Raw genomic sequence first — 13,702 nt, 5'->3', positions numbered from 1 at the left:
TTATATCCCTATATACCAATAGGGATCACATAGTATCTTCACACACTAATAGTAATGCTACACCCTCTTACATTTCTACACCTACCACCACACCATTGGTATACACTATCACACACACCTTTTGTAAAGTGCTGTATACACTGTGGGCACTTTATAACTTAATATATATACACACACACACACACACACACACACGCACTCTCTCTCTCTCTCTTGCATCACTGTCAGGGGCCATTTAACACCGTAAGTCATAAATTGCATACCGCACAGGGGGGAGGGATAGGCTTCAGTCACAGATACATTCCAGGACGCACTGTTTTTAAGTAAAACCCTTTCTTGCTTTATCCATTGTAACAACACTGGAAGAGAGCAGCGTGTCTCGAAAGCTCGCACAAATAAAAGCATTTCGTTAGCCACAGAACGGTGTTGTCTATTCATTTTTGATTATTAAGCTTGGCTTACACGGTACAGATACCTCTACATACATACATACATACATATAAAACCCAGTGTCTGCAAGTAGCACAGAACATGGCCCTTTAAGTATTTCATTCCACTGGACCATGTGACTGTGCTTAGCCAGTGGGATGACAGTTGGGAGAGGGGCGGAGTAAGAGCTGCATGGAGCTGAGTCTAGTGGTGTACCGAGTACCCGGAATTACCTGGTACCAGGCACATTTCCAGCTACCCAGACATAGCAACTGAGAAGTGGGCTCGGCGCCGGGTGTAATGTCAGGGCAGCTGGAAATAATCTTAATACTTACCTTTCCGAAGACATCTAGGACCTGCAGCAGCAGTCCTGTGGCAGCATCGGAGGTGTCTTCAGCTGGCGGGGGAGTTGCAGGAATCCCTTCCACAGCACCGGAGCAGGTAAGCAGTGTGTGTGGGAGCCGCCAGGGAACCATGTGACCGGAGCAGGAGACGGAGCGTTCCTATTGGACAGCCATCTGTCCAATAGGAACGCTCTGTCTCCTGCTCCGGTCACGTGGTTCCCCGACGGCTCACAGACACGGTTTACCTGCTCCGGTGCTGTGGAAGGGATTCCTGCAGCTCCCCCGCCAGCTGAAGACACCTCCGATGCTGCCACCGCCACAGGACTGCTGCTGCTGATCCTAGATGTCGCCGCCACCCTGCAGGTAAGTGCCAAACCGGGTAGAACCTTTAATTTTGGCCAGGTACCCGGTTTTTTTTGTTTTTTTTTATAAATGAGGACCCAGTCCAACACTAGCTGAGACAGTGAGGGTGCAGGCAGAAGCCATCCTACATATAGGAACCTGCATGTGCCTCACAGAGAGCTGAGTGAGTGGTGAGCGACAGCACCAGGAAGCAGAGCAGTGAGGAGCTGGCAGCATAGAGGAGAGACCAGAGGAGCTGATCCCAATTGCCTGAGCCCAGAGGCAGCAAAGCAGTTCAGGAGACAGACAACTGAAGGGAATCCCCCTGCCATCAGAGAAACTGGTACCACACTAAATATGCATTTATAAAAGCACAGGCCTGCAACTGATAAACACAAGAGCTCCAGTGAGATACATGTATCACACAGTACTGCCTGCTCACCCAGGACTGGGAGGCTGGGACCAGTGACTCAAAACACTCACCAACACATGCTCAGCACTGGGTAGTTCTGGGGTGTTAGTAATTGTGTTGTGTATTACTGTATACCTGTTATTTATAAATGACGGTTATATGTAAACTGCTGTGCTGCCCCCCTTATTACTGATCCCACTCAAGAGTGAGGGTTGCTATGGTAAACACATTCAGGCCCCCACCTTATATACTGAGGTACAGCCAAATAAAGGAGGGGTTACATACATACATACATACCATATGAAAGAAGCAGCCTAAACGATAATGTCAATATCATGCTTTTAATACAAACTTAAAAAACGTTGGAACAATATAAACTGTACATCTGAAACTTAACACTCCATTAGGCCATCAAATATTGCACAATGTTCCAAAAATTACACAAAAGGAAAAAAAAAAAATCAAGTTATTTTATCATTTTCTGTAAATAAACTAAAAAATATTTCCCTCCCCCACCCAGCGACCTGCGTTAAACAAAAAAAATAGGTAAAAACAAACCTGTCGTAGTGTAACATTTACAATTCAATAGTTTAATTGTTTTAATATAAAGATTATTTCTTTCAATCTCAGTTCTATACAAGATTAGACACTGTATGCGCTTGGTAAAGTCAAAGAGAAAAAAGGCAGTTTTCTGGAGTTTAAATCTATTTTTTATATATTTGTCTTCATTTTACTGTTTTTTTATTTATTTTTTTTTTTTTTAGAAAAAAATAATTAGTTTTAAGTCTCCATCTTTTTTTTTTCTTCTCTATTTTCCTTAAGAAAAAAAAAACCTGAACTGAAGTTTAGCTTAAATGTACGTTAGAAACATATATATAGAATATATTCCTCTCACATTTTACAAATGTAGCAAATTTTAGATTTTTATTTTTTTACTTTTTTTTTTTTTTTTTTTACAAACGCAAATAAAAACCAACACGTAAGGACTAGTGTTTCTGTTTAAAAAAATTATATATAGATACGGGTTGCTAAAGACAAAAGGGAGTAGTGTTTTACACTTGTGAAGTATTATCTACCCCCAAAAAATGAAAAGATACAGGAGTGGCAACTAAATAAAAGGAATATACTGTATCACTTTTAGACCCATCAGCATCATTGCTTGAGATTGACATGTCTATTATTTTCATCATTCCACAGCTGTGTGTGTGTCTGTGTGTACGTACACACGTGGCAGGGGTCCAACATTTCTTACTTGGGAGTGTGCGAAATACACGCAATTGTTTTTTTGTTTTTTTTTACTGGTGTACAAATGAATGTCGTCATAACCTTTATGAGGCTGGACGTCTTCCCGCGGTCCCGGCTAGCGTACAGTGGTAGTAGAGAGTCTCCCCACCGCCATTTCCATCAGCCACCAGAGATCAAGCATTAATAAGATGTACCCGTTGTGACCATACGGCATTGTAAGGGTTAAGTACATGCTGCCTGCATCAGAGAGCCCGTGGCAGCCACGGCCTCTCCCAGAATCCCACTTGCCATCGTCACAGTTTATTAGCTCTCAAGTTGAGGGCAGTGACAGACTAGAATGGAAGCTCCATCTTGCTCTATCCCAGCAGCAGGAGTTCTCAGAAGGGTTTTAGTAGGGGGTGCAGGAATGTAAACGGATGAACTTCTAAACATTAAAGCGTTGCATGGATTTCCTTACGTAGAAGGAATGCTACAAAAAATATATATACGGCAGTTCGTAATAAGAGGTTTATATAGGCTTAGGCGAGTCTTCAGTGGCCTAATGCACCAACTGGTATGTTAATTACAAACCAGATGTTGTGCTTTGCACGTTAAACTAGAACTGGTTGATAATCTAAATCGCTCTCAGCAGCGTTATCTTTCCCAGGGTAAAAGCCTTGCTTCGTCCGTGGGTGCAGTAGTGACATTTTACCCGTTCAGTGGCAGCAATGCTATACGGGCCCCCATGGGAGTTGATGCAGTGTGTGGATTCCCCACCTTAAAAAAAAAAAAAAAAAAAACCCCACTCCAAATCACTGTTATAGCACATAGCAGATTTTGGTTCTTAAAGGGAAATACAGCTAGTCTCATAAAAATGGCATTTAACAGCGGCAAGTATAAACCCACAAGATTTTGCCTCCACCTGACAAAATGAAATAAATTCAGTCTGCAACCGAGCCACCTGTGCTGAAGCTGGGACTGACTGAGCCAATTATTGTGCTGAAGCTGGGATACCCTTAAAACCTGACCTGTTTGGGGGGGTGGGTCTTGAGAATTGGAGTTGAGAACCCCCTAGGTTAACCCATCAACCAATTCTACAAACGCCAAGTAAAGCTAGCCGGGAGTAGCCTGCCAACTGGGGAGGTTTTCCCTCTAACATTCGAATTGCCACTTCAAGACCTGCTTTGTGTAGCCTGTGAGGGCAAGTATAAAAAAAAACAAAAAAAAAGTGCTATAAAATATTATTTGCTCCTAAACTTATACTTAAGCCGTTTCCCACACTAAGTGTAAGGCTTAAGGAAAAACCGCTACAGGGTGTTACTTTTGAAAAAAGGACCTTCAGAGTTTGAAAATACTATGAGGGAGGGGGGGGGAGGTTCGTCTTTGTAGAAAAAGTTCTATTTTTGTTAAATCCAACATGGACATCGGTTTTTAAACTCAGGAGAAGCATTTATCCGCCACCGCCGGCGTTAAAGAAACCTTTATAAAAGAAAGATTTTGCTTTCAGCATCGCGAATGCTTGTGTGTGTTTGTGTTGGTTTAACAGTTCGACTTCTGATCTCGCAAGATTTTATTTCAAAATCATCTTAGAAAAACAATAAATAAAATTGAAAAAAAAAAAAAAAAAACTGGATTTACAAAACAGCTTTAAAAAATATAGATATTATATAAAATATTTGTTAATATATTAGATCATCATTTCCAATTATATCACTGCCCTGCTGGCCCTTTCAGGATGAGATATCATCAATGTACGTTTTCTATACTTCAATATTCTATTCCCTGCCTTCAATGCCCCCCTTGGCAAAATCAAGGTGGTCTCACCAGTTTGGGGGCAGGGGTGGGTTCTTTAATACTGCCAAGAAGGTCAATGGAAATATTTGCATACCTACCCTAAAAAAAAAAAAAAAATATCCAGGTAATTAGGGCTCCCCCCCCCTCCCCCGAGTGTCCTTGTGCCTAGTGGGGGCCCATGGAAAAGTCTCAGGCTATTAGGCGACTAATATATATTATATAGGGACCAGCTGGATATAATGTCTACTATAGGTGTACTTTACCCATTGCCCCTGTGCACATTCAAAAAGTTGAAGCCTCAAAATCAACTCTAAAAATATATACTTTATATATTATTCTCGTTTAGGAAACCTGTTAAATTATCATTCGGAGAACACCTTTTTTGGGGCTGTAGTGCTGCTCTTGGGATTTCCGAGGCTCTGAACCCCTTTTATAAGTAGGATACCCCTTACAGTAATGGGGGAAAATTTGGATTATAGCTCTGTCCAATTGAACAAGGAAGGAGCCTTCTAATCAAATAGATATTACAGTCTAATAAAAATGTGTATATTCCGGAGGGGGAAAATGCCGCTCTCTCTAGCAGGAGAAAGGAGAGGTCAATTGGCATCAGATTTGTTGGACTCAATATTGTGCAATAAAATAAAGGATTGTGCACCTTCCAGCACTGTAAATAAGGGATTTGGATCACACTGTAGGTGGGGGATTGTTCATTTAAACAGTGTTTGAAGCTTAACTACCCTCTGTATTAGTGTGCAGGGTTCTGATGCCGTGATGAACAGCAGAGCACAATTAATGAGGAAATGTGCAAAGGTCTCAATTTTCCCATATTAAAAAACAAAAACAAAAAAAACCCAGAGAGGGAGAGAGAGAGGGAGAGGGTAAAAATTAAGAAAGCATGAGGCAGCAATGAAATAAGGAGCAGGTCCAAGTCACCAGAACACAGTGGTGAGAAGAGATTGTTCAGGCGAGGTGTGACAGGAGCCCATGGCGCTGTAACCTCCATCCAGTGTCCCGGCCTCTCTGCTCCTGATGATGGGACAGTCCTGCTTCGGGTACCGTTCCGCTGAGATGACAGCAGAGAGCATGGGAAGGAGTTCCCAGTAAAGACGTACAGTTTGGTTTTCGGTCAGGAAGGAAAAATAAAAAATAGTTGTCGTTTCTCTGATCCCAAGGGCAAAAACAAAAAGTTAGCTCCGACTGACTAGCCATAGTATAGAATATATCTCTCTATTTATATATTCTTATATATATATGTATATCTTTGTAAAAAAAAAAGTGAAAAAAACTTCACAAGTGTCCAGTAGCAACGCAACCCAACTACAACATCCATCTCCCAGTAGCTATATAGTTTTTTCTGCGCTTTATCAAATTAATTTCCATTTTCCTCCATCTTCAAAAAACAAAGGAGGAAAAATAAAGACCTTCAACAACCTCAATTAGCCAGGACAACAGGCTGGAAGGGCTGGCTTGGGTAGGGAAGGTTGAAGTTCAACCCTTCGACAAAAGGGGATTTCTCTGCGAAAAGGCTACTCCCGCTGTTGAAAGGGGTGGCAAATTGGCCAGGGCTTGGTAGGTTCTGGCTATCACCATCGTAGAAGAGCCCCGGACCCCCGCTGAAGACAAACTCCTTGGCGTTGGGCGAGAGCTGGGATGGCGCCCCCTGTGCTGGACTGAAGTTCAGCGAGTGCATGGACAGGGAGAGGCCCTTGTGCTTGGCTAGATTATTGGTGGGCGACCTTGCCATGCGCTGACCTCCCTTCTTCATCTTGGTGGAGCCAAACTTGGTGGCTGCAAAGGTGGCCGTGGTGAAGGTGATGGGCTGGGAGGTGCGGGGAATGAATGTGGGGCTGGGGGACTGGCCGAAGGATGGAGATGGAGAGTTGGACAGTGAGCTCTCTTGGTTGGTGATTGGGATGAATGCTTGTGCCTCTGGATTGAAGCTGCTCTTTATCTCCTTGTCCAGCTCTGTGGGGCTCTCCAGATCTTCCAGATACAGCACCTTCACCGCTCCCTTCTCTCCAATCTGGTAGGAGACCTCGAATGGGTCGATCCAGACACTCAGTTCTTCTGGGACGTTGGCTCGGACGTCCTCTATATCCAATCCGCTCCGGCAAGCTGCCTGCTCTACCACTGGGTCTATGGTCTCGCCAATATGAAGGCAACGGTAGCCCGAGCCCTTCAGCGGTTTCTCTGGGTACCAGTGTCCGTCGTATTTGCCCTTTAAAAGCCTCTCTAGCTCCTCGCCAAACAGGTCAGCTCTGCGTCTTGGGAGCTTGTTGTACAGGTACGAAATGATGAAATTCAGGGCCACCTTGATCTCCAGATGCATATTCTCTGGAACACGAGGGAGACAGAACGATTACATACATGACAGAGGCAGGGTGAGCGCAGATGTGCAAACAGAAAAGTGCCAGGAATACTACATTCTACAGGAGTGGCCTACTCCAGGCCTCAGGGGCCACCAATAGCTCCCCCCTAATATAAAAGTCTCACAATTTACAACTGAGCTGCATTTCTCCAGGTCTAATACAGCAACTAGAACTTGTAACAATCAATGGGACATGGAGTAATGCATGGAACATATTCACTCGCTTCTTTTAAAAACAGCAAAACATGAAATATTGAGGGTTTCTTTTAAATAAATCAGTTCTATAGTACAGTATTAGATAACACTGCATTTGTTTTTGTATTATTCAACTCATTCAACATTGCATTGAGTTTAAAGCATCCTTTGATTTCTATAGCAGGGTATAATCCCACCTCCCCAGTAGTGCAAGATGTTTGCAACACTTTCCTGTTTGGAATAATTTGTTGCCAATGTCCCCAATAATTTGAGCTGCAAATTGTAACAATAGATTATGTTACCTTAGTAATATAAGGATACATTGTAGCTGCTGAGTTACACTGACTGAAGGATTGATACGGAAAGGCGGCCATTATGTTAGGCACACAATCAGGAGTGTGACAGATTTATAACAGGAGCACCAAAGGATTGCCAGTTTAGGTAACAAAGTAGAATTATACATCGTCCCGCGCTTTACATAAAAAGAAGGGGGAATGTAGTATTGCTGTTGTGACTCATAGTATAATTAAGTAAAAATCCCCTCAAAACAGATCATTACTGGCCAATAATGCCCTGGCTGGAAGAGTTGAAAGCTTTAACCCAGCCAGGGCATTACTGGCCAATAATGCCCTGTTTTGAGGGGATTATTACTATTATAGGCTAAATGCAGGCTTCAACATTTTTCATAAAAAGATACACTTTTGTCATTGATTTTTATCAGCACGACTGGCTACATTCTTAGGCCGAGTCCCCGCTGGCGCTGAGAGCGCTCCAAGCATGAGTGCCGGGTGTCCTGCATTTATGCACGCGTGGGGGGGGGTTGGGGGGGGGGCATTGCGGGTAGTTGAGCGCGCAGGAAAGTATAATTTTTTGTTTACCTAAGCGCCAAGTGTGTGTGCCCACGCACGAGCACAGTGTGAGCGGGGACTTACATATATCCAAGTAATCGCCGCCAGCTCAGTGCGCGAAGGGACGCAGCCTTATGCTTTCACTGCAAGTTTATTAAAAGGAAATCACACACACACACACACACACATCACAAACAAACAAACACATCACATCACAAACACAACACATCACAAACACATCACATCACATCACAAACACATCACATCACAAACACATCACATCACATCACATCACATCACAAACACAACACATCACATCACAAACACATCACATCACAAACACATCACATCACAAACACATCACATCACAAACACATCACATCACAAACACATCACATCACAAACACATCACATCACAAACACATCACATCACAAACACATCACATCACAAACACATCACATCACAAACACATCACATCACAAACACATCACATCACAAACACATCACATCACAAACACATCACATCACAAACACATCACATCACATCACAAACATCCTGCAGTCCCCTGTAAATCCACAAAACTGCAGACACACACACACACACACACACACACACACACACACACACACACACCACACACACACACACACACCACACACACCACACACACCACACACACCACACACACACACACACACGCTGCCTGCTCTAAATCCACAAAAAACACACTAGCAGCAGCCCTCTACACCCCCCTGTAAACCCACACACTGCAGACACCCACAAAAAACACACTGCACACACATACAAAACTCTGCACTCCTTTTCCACCCACAAAACACACGCTGCTGCCCACCCTCAAAACACACACCTCTACACCCACTGCAGCCCCCTTTTAAACCCATACACTGCAGACCCACACACACACACAATAAAACACTCTGCTGGCCCCATTACCCCCACAAATCTTTCCCCTCACTCTCCTGTGTGGAGCTCTCTGCAGGCAGGGAGGGGGAGGAGTCAGTGCCTGGCGGCAGGGAGGGGGAGGAGTCAGTGCCTGGCAGCAGACAGGGACGGGGAGGAGTCAGTGCCTGGCGGCAGACAGGGACGGGGAGGAGTCAGTGCCTGGCGGCAGGGAGGGGGAGGAGCCAGTGCCTGGCTGCTGCCTCTGTTCCAATCACCTCCCTTGTCTAAGAGTTTCTCACTATGTGAATGAGAACCGAAAGCCGATTGGCTGAAAAACTTGGCAGGGTGCCAAAAATTCTGGCCCATTACTGATTAGATAATACCTGGAATTTTGACCAATCAGAGCAGGGATTTCAATAATGCCTGGACATTTACCAGCTTTAGCCTATAATTAAGTAATAATCCCTGAAGAACAGGGCATTACAGCCAATAATGCCCTGGCTGGAAGAGTTGAAGGCCCGAGGCGAAGCCGAGGGACTTTAACCCAGCCAGGGCATTATTGGCCAGTAATGCCCTGTTCTGAGGGGATTATTACTATTATAGGCTAAATGTAGGCTTATTTTTAATTTTTCATAAAAAAGATAATTTTTTGTAGTCATATTGATTTTTATCAGTATGATTGTCTACACATTCTTATGCTTTTACTGCAAGTTTATTTAAAGTAAATTGTACACACACACACACACTGCAGCCCCCCCTCTATACACACACACTCCACAACCCCCCTATATACACACAAACACTCTGCAGTCCCCCCTACACACTGTGCAGCCCCCCTCCTCTACACCCACAAAACACAGCAGCCCTCCTCCACCCTCTACAGTCACAACCCCCCCCCCTCTACACCCACAAAACACACTGCAGACACACTAACAAAATAGACTGCTGCCCCCTCTACATCCATATCACACACACCAGCAGCCCCCATGTAAACACACACACACACTGCACCCTCCTCCACCCACAAAACACACTGCAGCCACCCCTCTGCACCTACAAAACACACACTGCAGAGACACACAAAACAACAAAAACAGACTTTGCCACCTCTACATCCACAATACACACACCAGCACCCCCCCCTCTTCACCCACTGCAGCCCCCTGTAAACCCACACACTGCAGACACACACCAACAAAACACTCTGCACCCCTCCTCCTCCCACAAAACACACACTGAAGACACACACTGCAGCCCCCCTCTACAAGAACAAAAACACACACAGCAGAAACACACCAACAAGACTCTGCTGCCCCCTTTACACCCACAAAACACACTCAGCAGACACACAAACCTTTCCCTTCACTCTCTTGTGCGGAGCTCTCTGCACACAGGGTGGGAGAGGAGTCAGTGCCTTGCTGGTGACTTCTGTCCAATCACCTCCCCTGTCTAAGTGCAAATTTCACTCTTTGTGAATGAAACCTGAAAGCTGATTGGCTGAAAAACTTGGCAAGCTGCCATAAATTCCAGGCCATTACCGATTGGATAATGCCCGGAATTTTAACCAATCAGAGCAGGGATTTCAATAATGCCCTGAATTTACCAGCTTTAGCCTATAATATCTGATAAATAGATATCTATCCCAGTGTGAACATGAAACCTATTGAGTGTGGCGACCTCCGTCTTCTCCCCTGCAAATTGTAATGTTTCCCCTGCAGATCCTGAGAAAATGACGCCACACTGCCATGGAAATGAGGCGCTACGTCACGGTGTCCCGTTGCCATGGCAGCCATTTTTTCATGACCTGCAGGGGAAACATTACAATTTGCAGGGGAGAAGACGGAGATCGCCGCACCACCGGTAAGAGTCGTGAGCGGGGGCGAGTGAGTTTTGCCCTGGTTTGTCAACATGTATATATTTTTTTTTTAAGTTATGGTGAGTGAAAAAGGTGACACGGAGTGCTCATTTGCATGTCATTTCCCAGAATCCTTTGCTGCAGTGGGAGCACTGTATGCTAGGCGACAATGGTTGAAAGTCAGGGTTGCAGACCTGTCTAAGGCCTGGGACATAGCATGTTCAGCCGCGCTCCTGCTCTGCCTCGCCTGCTCAAAATGGTGCTTTTTCCTGTCCTGGCAGGCGAGGCAGTGAGCGCCCTCTGGGGGCGAGGCGGAGCGAGAGGCGGGGCTAGTCCCTTGCTCCCATTGGATGTGAGCTGTCACGTGACCGCTCCTCCGCTTCCCCGAGCGGCAAATTTTAAACTTGCCTGTCTCGGCAAAGTTAAAGCCTTCGCACGCATGCGGAAGGGGATACTATAGCCGCGCTGATGACAAATGGCGCGGCTGAACCTACTATGTCCCAGGCCTAAGACATGTGAATGTGCTCACAAGTGATATAGATCGATACACACAGTACCCCTGCTTTTCGGCGCCCCGCTCATACGGCGGTTCCGAGAAGGGGGCCCACCATGTCTGCGCATGCATAGAACAGGGGGTGCTGAGGTGGTACATGCGCATAACGGAGGTCTCGCATGCGCAGAAGGAGGGGGATTGCGAGACGCCAAAAATCGCTGGCTCCGCTTTCCAGCGATTTTCGTTTTGCGGCGGGGCCATAGATGGGAACCTGCCATATTGGCGGGGCCCGTCTGTACATATACATACATACATACTAAAAACGAAGAGACGATACCGTTCTGTGGCTAACGAAATACTTTTATTTGTGCGAACTTTCGAGATACACTGATCTCTTCTTCCGGCGGTGTTACAATGAATGAAGCAAGAGAGGTTTTTACTTAAAACCAGTGCATCCTGGAATGTATCTGTGACTGAAGCCTATCCCCCCCCCTGTGCAGTATGCAATTTATGACTTAAGGTGTTAAATGGTCCCTGAATGTTCATGATGTAAGAGTGTGTGCGCGCGCTAAATATAAATGTATAAAGAGCTTTACAAAAAAGGTGTGTGTGGAGTGGGACTGTATACCAATGGTGTGGGTAGGTGTAGAAATGTAAGAGGGTGTTGCATTACTATCAATGTGTGTAGATACTATGTGGTCCCTATTGGTATATAGGGATAGAATTACATTGTACATATACATGTGTAAGAGACAGCTGTGTAAATTCATATAGCGCAGTATGTATAGACATGGCCTTTAGCAGTCATGGGAAGAGTTTTCGTGTCAGTAGTGACTCGTGAAGCTGCGGTCTCAGTTTAGGCCACCGCTAAGTGCCCTGAACAGTTGCATAAATTTGTATTCATGCAACTATTCCTCTTTCGGTGTACTAAGATTACCTTTGAGTTATTATTATTTTGTATGGCCACCTTCAGATCTTATGGCCAGTCAGAGAAATGATCGCCGACAGAACTGTCTGTATGTGTATACACACACACACACCCTATTCTAGACTTTCCATAACCTGACCCGTATAACAAATGCATATAAATAAACTTTTTTTAAAAAGGGACTACTGGGGGAAAAAAAAAACAAAGTTAATAATCATTAAAAATCTCTGGTTTTATTTTTTATGGCCAAAAATAAATCTTTGTGGACAAGCAAAATTAGGTTCTAAAAACAAGACAAATTCTGAAAAAAAAAAAAAAGTGTGATATTATTGGAGAATGGAAGAGTAACGTTTCCGACAAACCTTACAGCCCTGACACGTAGTTGATGCAGCAAGCCGTCTTTCACCACAAACAATACGAAATTTAAAGCAATTGCGACATTTTAACACCCCCCTTTTTCTAATTGAATGGGAATTGGCAGATCCTGAGCTGAACAGCGCAATTTGCAGCTCTACAGCCCCCCTGTATCCAGAGGTACGGTGTTAAACCCAGAGAGAGAACACAGTGCTTCAAATCCCACAGGTCCCGTGAGCCAATAAGAAACTGCATGCAGCTTCCTATTCGACAGTCATTTAAATCCCCAGGAGAAGCCAGGAAGTGATGCTGGTTAATGTCACTGGTCTGCATCTCACGCACCAGCCACAGAGCTAAAAGTAACCAGAGCCCCCTGCTTGTGGGCACGTGTCAGGATTGGCACGTTAACCCGTTGAGTTCCACAGGACGCAGTCACCAAGTCAAAGGGGCTGTTTTTTCTCCATGATCTGCACAGTGAGGAAACGGAGGGTCCTTCCTCTTTCGTTCTCCAGAAAATGGCCTCTCATAGGACCAACGTGAACTAACTCCAGCGACACGTTGAAGGGGTCTCATTTGGGTGATTGATACCTTTTTTACCCAAACCCGACACCTATAAACGTATAATGTATTATTTAAAGCAAGGCTTGGAGGGGTTCGATTTCCTCTGGACGCTCCCTTCTGTGTGAGGTCACCGTGTGATCAGTCAGTGTCCCCCTCACCTTATCTGTATTGGCGCCACAGGAGATGAAATGACTTTGGGATTCGGCGTGATGGGAGCATCAGAGAGCTGCATTATTGCAGATAGCCGAAAACTTTCTGCCTACGAATATATTCACCTTTTCCCTAAGGGCTTGTGACGCTATGCAGTGGCAGCGAAGGGTTAACCGTGCGGTGTCACGCAGGACCAATGAGCGCGCTGCATGTAATGTGTTAAGAGTAGCCGATTAATGCCTTTCTTAAAATAACACATTTTACAAAGATGGTTGAGCGGTGGCGAGTTCTGTTTAGCATTTGTTCACAGCCGGAACAGGGAGGTTCAAGTATCACAGCCCTCTACTGCGTCGTGGTGAGAAGTTGAATGCCTGTAGGTCCGATAATGAAGGATACAGGGCTAGAGAGAGACTTAAAAGGACAGGAACAACCCCCACCCCTTTTTCATTGCATGAAGACTCCTGAACATGGAACTGCCCTGATAACGGCATGTCAGCAAC

At 44.9% G+C, this 13,702-nt stretch overlaps 1 protein-coding gene across 1 annotated transcript in view; it reads right to left on the bottom strand.

Annotated features, from left to right (window-relative positions):
• Positions 1 to 1,854: 1,854 nt before the first annotated feature.
• Positions 1,855 to 13,702, bottom strand: part of TOB2 (transducer of ERBB2, 2) — a 19,511-nt gene continuing 7,663 nt past the window's right edge. Inside the window, exon 2 of the mRNA XM_075574032.1 lies at positions 1,855 to 6,879. Within this exon, the coding sequence (XP_075430147.1) occupies positions 5,978 to 6,874 (897 nt within the window). The 5' untranslated portion in view covers positions 6,875 to 6,879 and the 3' untranslated portion in view covers positions 1,855 to 5,977. The remainder of the gene's footprint in view (positions 6,880 to 13,702) is intronic.

The sequence above is a fragment of the Ascaphus truei genome, chromosome 17 (assembly GCF_040206685.1).
Source record: "Ascaphus truei isolate aAscTru1 chromosome 17, aAscTru1.hap1, whole genome shotgun sequence".
In the NCBI taxonomy this organism is placed as follows: Eukaryota; Metazoa; Chordata; class Amphibia; order Anura; family Ascaphidae; genus Ascaphus; species Ascaphus truei.
The sequence above is the reverse complement of the archived record's forward strand: the minus strand, read 5'-3'. Positions and strand labels throughout refer to the sequence as shown.